Raw genomic sequence first — 6,856 nt, 5'->3', positions numbered from 1 at the left:
CTGAGGATTATGGCTGGTAATGGTTCTCCTTCATTTTTTATGTTTTAAACTTTAAAGACATTTACATTTATTTAGCAGACTTTTATTTAGCAGCTTTTATCCAAAGCGACTTACATAGGTTACAGTTCTTTACAACATTATCCATTTATACAGCCGGATATTTACTGAGGCAACTGTGGGTTAAGTACCTTGCCCAAGGGTACAGCAGCAGTGTCCCAGCGGGGATTGAACCAGCAACCTTTCGGTTACGAGTCCTGCTCCCTAACCACTATGCTACACTGCCGCCGCTGTAGACACTCTACAGCATGCCTGGAATTTAACATCTTAGCTCTTATTATTGCCTCTGATCTGCGTTTTTCCTATTTTCACTTTAGGATACAGATCCAGAGAAAAGCTACACAAAGGGAGCCAAAGTTGGCATCATCACCGTATTTGAGGATGACATTACCACGGTCCACTCCAGCCCGAATATTAGTAGTGTAGCAGTTGCGTTGGAGGAACAAATTGTGGTGGGCAGTCTGGGACATCTGCCTAATGCATTTGCCCTTCTTTTTGTTTTCATTTACACGTTGAATATTGATCATCCAAAAGAAACCGAGTACGTTTAGTAACGTAGTTCAAGTAATTCAAAAGTTTCTCATGGACCTTGAGACCCACTGCACAAGGTTTTAAGGGACTGAATTCAAGGGTTGGGTGTTGCCATTGACTGTGAAGGATGCTTCAGGAGCAAGTTTTGAACACCACTACAAGTCTTTATATACAGCAATAATAGAAATGTTGCAAAGAGGTTTACATATATTTATTGATGTAATGCATTTCCCTCAGCTGGGCACTTACCCATTTACCCTCACACATGACTAGGGTGTGTAGGACTTTCAGTTGTACGTTATGTTTGGAAATATTTTGTGGTACACTGCTGTTTCAGAAACCTGCCTTTGTCAGCTCTCCACTATTTTATTTATTCCTTTTGCTGTTGCATTTGGCAGTGTAGTATTTGTTTTATTTATAATGTATGTATATATCTCACAACAAAGGTTTACATCCTTTAGCTTTTTTTGTTGAATCTTAAATTGGCAATTTAATGCAGAAACCATGAAAAATGAAGGCAACCAGCTGCAAGGTTTTTTTTTAATGATCTCAACTTAATGGGCATTAAAGTTGTACTGACACAAAGTCTTCAAGGTTCACTGGATATATACATATATATAGTACATTTTGTTCACTATACCTACATTTTTGAACCATTAAAATTAGAACTAAATGTTTGCTGAAGATAAAAATATAAGCTCATTCAACTTGAGTATATAGGTACCTACGACTATCAATGAAGAGTTTGTCGAACTAAATATTAAAATTTGAGGGAAATTGCAGCTTTAAAAATAAGTTTATGTTACTGATGTGCCGTACAGTTCAGAAAACTCAAAAAGCCGTACAGCTTTGTTTTTATGTTTTCAAGTTGTGTTTCAAGGTCATTTTTTACAGTCTATATGCCGATATAGATATATAGAGTGGCAATTATACGATTACATATAGATGAGTGGAAATTGGGGAAACGGTGTTGTGGATTTCTATATAGGCCTACTTGTTGTAAGACTTATGGTGAAGTCAAGTCTTTACAAGAATCATCCAATTGAAAAAAAAGAAAACAAAATATCCATTGCGTTTAGAAAGTCGGTCCAAATTTCCTCTAAAGTAAAAGTAATGTTAGCTACATTTGCGTGAATTCATTTAAACCCATTACCTGAGTAGATGCCATGTTTTCATGGTCCCTTAACTGGCCGTCTTCAATATTCACACATTTACAGTTCAGTCTTAAGGTTCTATAATCTTTACGTGGCTGGACCCGATGTTGATCATTACCGATTATTGATTAGTCATTGGGCCATTTAAATCTAAAGTAATCTGAATAAAATAGTGACAGTATAGGTGACTGCAGCCACCTTAGTGATCACTTGACATTGTTGCCCACTTCTTATCCAACTAAGCATTAATTTAAAAAATACGCGCCTTTCTCGCATTGCGAAACCGCATTTTAGTGTGGCGCCATTACGTTATTTCAGTTAAGTTAATTCCTTAACGCTTTTAGTCAAGGTTATGCTGGGCGCCAATAAAGCTTTGTAAGAAAAAAAAAAATACTGCACCGCAAATCCTTTCGCTCCTTGGAGAATGTCTATTAACGCCCACTTGCGGCGCCTGTGTTGGGGCTCAGACGCAAAACGAAGCAAGCCTGGATCACGCTTCCGTAACACGTAATAGTAGCTACTTGATATCGTTCCTGGTGGAGATGCTTCAAGTCACTAATTACTGCTAGTGAATATGAATTTCATTTAATTTCGACTGTTGAAGAGTTTGTTTCCGAAGGTTTTGGTTGGATATTACGTTTTAGTTTTCGTTTAATTCACATTTACTTTTTACTTTTTACTCTTTACTGTTTATTGTGTTATTGGACGTGACACGCCCTGCGGGAATAGTACAAATGAGCCTATTCCTCAAGGAATTTTAAGAAGATTGTTTATCAAACTACTCAGATGATTTGCAGAAGCTTTAAAACAAATGAAAATACTTGGCGTTTAGAATGTAAGATGCTAATGCCAAAGTATTTTAGCATATTTTTCCTTGACAGAAAAAAAACTCCGGAATAAAAGTATACTATACCAAAATTAAATAAGGTATCCAGTCCCATGTCGAAGTGATCAGGTAACTTCAGAAGGGCTAATAACATGAATACAGGTGTACATTGCAAAAGCTTGTGATCGTACATAGTCTTATGTGACCTTGCAAAACATGTCAGCCGAAAGCCATTTTTGCCCATAATAAAACATTTTATTATGCGAATTTACAGTCGAACGGTGCATGGACAGTCCTTACATTCAGTTACTCAAGAGAACACAATGCTCATTTGCAACATCTACAGAAACATTACTTACATTAAAAATACAGAAAGTTCCCTTTCCCTGGATACTTTTCGGATAGATAAGACCGGTATTTAATGCAGGTATATCTTTTCTATCCGTGTTTATAGGAAATGTATACTGTCTTGAGGCATCTGACAAAGTATAGCTAAAAAGTAACACTGAAACATACTTTTCAGATCAAAACACGGTATAGGGCCATAGTAATACTTTAAAACTATATTTAAGGCGAGACAGCGTGCGCTCAAATCTTATTTTTTGCACATTCCAAACCCCAAAATCACAGCACACCAGTGTACGCCCACAAAGAACAAACACGTGCTTGTGATTTTGTGATCATAACACTGATGCGTAAAGATTGCGGCATATGCCCAACAAAACGATTTCAATGAGCACTGCTTGTTGCATGTTTACATTTAAAAGTTGGCTTTGCTGACAGAATGTTGTATAGTACAGAAAGGCAAATTCAAGTCATGCACATGGTTTGAACCGCAGAGTTAATGCAACTTAAAAGACACGCATGTTTACAGTACATACTGAATTTGGCACGTCACGAATTTCACATTTTAACATTGACATTGGCGAAGAAAATAAGAAAGGTCTCAGTCGTAAACATATGACATCTTCAGTCGCTGGTATGGGCACGTGTATACGTTGCATGGCACCTCCACCTTCCCGTGTGCAGTCCCTCACCTCTCCACCACTCCGCTTGAAAAAGGCAGCGCGTCACATCGTCCGTTAATGATGGATAGTCTGGAGTGCTCGGTGTCGATCACGTTGAGAGGAATAACTACTTGGGTGTCATCCTGTTCTGGTTTTATAGTGCCAGAAAACGGGCGTATTTGGCAGCTGTTAGAAATAGCGGGTGAAGAAATTCGCCAAAATAAATCCTTTAGCATCTTCCTAAACTCCCTTCTCATTAAGCAATATAGAACTGGATTTAAGCAGCTGTTGACATGAGCGAGACAGACAGTTACTGGAAACACGTAGGTGTGAACGATGTAGTATGTTCTGTCCCAGTAAACCACATTGAATTTTACCAAGACACCCCAGAAAGTGATGGCATGGTTTGGCATCCAGCAGAGGAAGAACGAGAGCACCACGATGGTGACGGATTTGGTGACTCTGGACCTCCGCTTTGGGTGGTTGTTGTTCATGCTTCGCAGGCGAATGAATCGCAAAAGCATCAAATAGCAGATTGAAACTATTAGCATGGGCAAAACAAAGGCAATCAGGATTTTCTGAAGGTGGTAAAGGGCTAACCAGTAATGCCCAGCGGGAAACTTCAGAAGACAAAGCTTCTCTCCAGCTACGGTTGTCACTGTGGAGAATATGGATGTTGGTGCCGTAGCCACAGTCGCTGAGATCCACAACAGAGCGCTCACCCATTTCACCGAGCAAGTTATCTGTCGAGTTCGGTTCTTCAGAGCCGAGGCGACAGACCAGTAGCGGGTGATGCTCATGGCAGTGAGAAAGAACACGCTAGCGTACATGTTCATAACGGTGACGGAGAGGATGATCTTGCACATCGCATCTCCAAACGGCCAGCTGAAGTCCAGAGCGGTGTCTACCGCCCAGAATGGCAGGGTCAACACAAACTGGAAGTCTGTCACAGCCAGGTTAAGAATAAAGAAGTTGATTGTGGATTTCTTTCTCCCCTGCCTTATCTTCATCAGGAAAAACACCAGCAAGTTCCCCACTAAGCCCACGGCGCAGACAACGGAGTACACGATCGAAATCAGGATCCTGAGAACCGGGCTCCCGTCCGCAGTGACATCTATGTCCTCCAGGCTGCTGAATCTGTCCGTCAGAGACCTGTTAAACTTGCTGCTGCCAGCGCTGTGGTTGAAAATCTCCCCCATCATGTCTGATAAGAACGCTCTCCCAGGTGCATTTACCAGCACCAGGTGGTTTGTCGATTGCATATCAACAACTACATTGCATACTCATGTTTCTGCCAAATGACAGGGTACCGGTCACTCACATCTCCTAGACTGCGAGAAGTGTACATTTTTCTGCTGTCACCGAAAGCCCTATCCTTCCGTTCTTCCGATCGTTCTGCGCTAGCGTTTTAATAGAAGTGCGCATTCCACGCGCCTGCCCCTGAAAGTCAAGGATTGGTCAAAAGCAATTTGATTGACAGGTTATGTGAACAGCACCGCAGGTGCTAGCTGAGTATCAAAGAGAGATCAGAAACCATGTATTACACACTGGATTGCAGAGAATTGTGAAATTTAATATAGTTTCTTCCGGGTACCAATATGCAAAGGATGAAATAATAGAGTCGCGTTTTATGAATAATGCACTGCTATAGTATCTCAGACCAGTTAAAGAGTGATTCTGTCTTTGCGCAGAGATTTAAGCTTTCCTTCACTTGTTACATTTCACAATGTGCAAGGCGTATTTTTAAAGTTCTACTACAGGTACATACGCCGCTAAAGAGCATATTCCACGGTAATCACGTTAATCACGTACCCATGAACTCATCATTTGAAGGACTCACGTGCGGACAGACCACGAAAACTGGTTCTGTCCAAGATAAAAGTGGCAAAAATATAGTGGGAAACCGACTTTCCATTTGATTTTCTTAATTCTCTCTCTCTCTCTCTCTCTCTCTCTCTCTCAGACACACACACACACACACAAATGTTATAATATGCTGAAGCCGCCACTCGTTCACGGGGGCGTTTCACGCTTATATCATGGTGCTGAAGTGACAGCGCGCGCAGGCTTTGAAATCACTTCGAACCACTCAGATCCATTTTAAGACACCAGTGTTTAGGGGTTGTGAAAATACGCTTAAAAACTTTCATCAGCGATCAACGATGAAGCAATGATCCACGTGTGCTCCGTTTTGTTTTCTATAAAACCCTGTTTGGAAAACATGCATAGCCCCGAGTGCATTAGTTCAACCCATTCACCCTGCGTAACATGCCTCCAGTTTCAAGTTAATGCTTCCATTCAGTTCATTGCATAACGTCTAATAGCGTTGACTACATACTACATACTGCCCCTGTGGCTATGCAAGTACCAGTGCACCTCAAGGGTGCGGTAAGACTGCAATGCTATGAACTTACTATATGGCAATTATTTTAATACAGAATGATTTACTCAATGTTTGGGACGTCTGTAAGCTGCATAATAACTACGCTTACAGGCATGGATGTAGTTGTCTGCGTGCAAGTCAGTTTTCCCACTGGACTATTTTTCCGCAAGAGGGCGCACACACTGAAGAGATACGTCTACAGGGGGAATCGATTTGTCTCTTTTTGTTTTATCACTACCATAAACGTTTAATTTGGCTAACATTTTCATAAAAGGAAATTTTACACTTTTTCCACAACGCCACCAATCCGAGGCGGATAACAAGCACAACTTAAACATTTCAAACTGACCATATTCGACAACTAAATCCCCGACACCTTAGCCAACGTTGTAACGTGCTCAATGCCCACATGATTGAGGGCCTACTTGCCCCTGAACAAAGTTACAGTTAACCAATTTGTCGATAGCTTGGTTATTTATCATCAGCCTTGTCTATCCATCATTTCGATCCATATGCTTCAGGACAGAGCATCTGTGAAAAGAGGGGTGGGGCAGAAGGGGTTAACGATTTGTATATTCAGTTGGACCGGTTATACATTGAGATACATTGCAAATTCAAATAATACACAATATCTGCTTAGGTTCTAGGAAATCCTCTCGCGAGGGCTTCGCTCGCCCTGACAGTGGGGCTTTTGTAAATGCATGCAGGAGCATGCTTGCAGGCACTCTGTTAGTAAACTAAAGTGCACGTTTTATTGCTTGCAATCTGCACTAGAAAAAAAAATGTACATTAAGAATTAATGGCTTGAGTGTCTGTCTTATGTGTTGTGCAGTTGTTATCGGCCTGCAGATGGTCATCCCCATTCACGCTGAGATCCTAATTTGGTCCAGGACCGCTT

General features: G+C 41.0%; 1 protein-coding gene across 1 annotated transcript; it reads right to left on the bottom strand.

Moving 5' to 3' along the window:
• Nucleotides 1–2,861: 2,861 nt before the first annotated feature.
• Nucleotides 2,862–4,943, bottom strand: LOC118782134 (relaxin-3 receptor 1-like). Its single transcript, XM_036535399.1, has one exon. It carries the CDS (start codon nucleotides 4,835–4,837, stop codon nucleotides 3,602–3,604), a length of 1,236 nt encoding a protein of 411 aa, XP_036391292.1. The 5' UTR covers nucleotides 4,838–4,943; the 3' UTR covers nucleotides 2,862–3,601.
• Nucleotides 4,944–6,856: the final 1,913 nt, after the last annotated feature.

The sequence above is a fragment of the Megalops cyprinoides genome, chromosome 8 (assembly GCF_013368585.1).
Source record: "Megalops cyprinoides isolate fMegCyp1 chromosome 8, fMegCyp1.pri, whole genome shotgun sequence".
NCBI lineage: Eukaryota > Metazoa > Chordata > Actinopteri > Elopiformes > Megalopidae > Megalops > Megalops cyprinoides.
The sequence above is the reverse complement of the archived record's forward strand: the minus strand, read 5'-3'. Positions and strand labels throughout refer to the sequence as shown.

Excerpts from the sequence above, each read along its gene's own strand:
- LOC118782134 (XM_036535399.1), bottom strand. The coding sequence starts at position 4,837 with ATGCAATCGACAAACCACCTGGTGCTGGTAAATGCACCTGGGAGAGCG.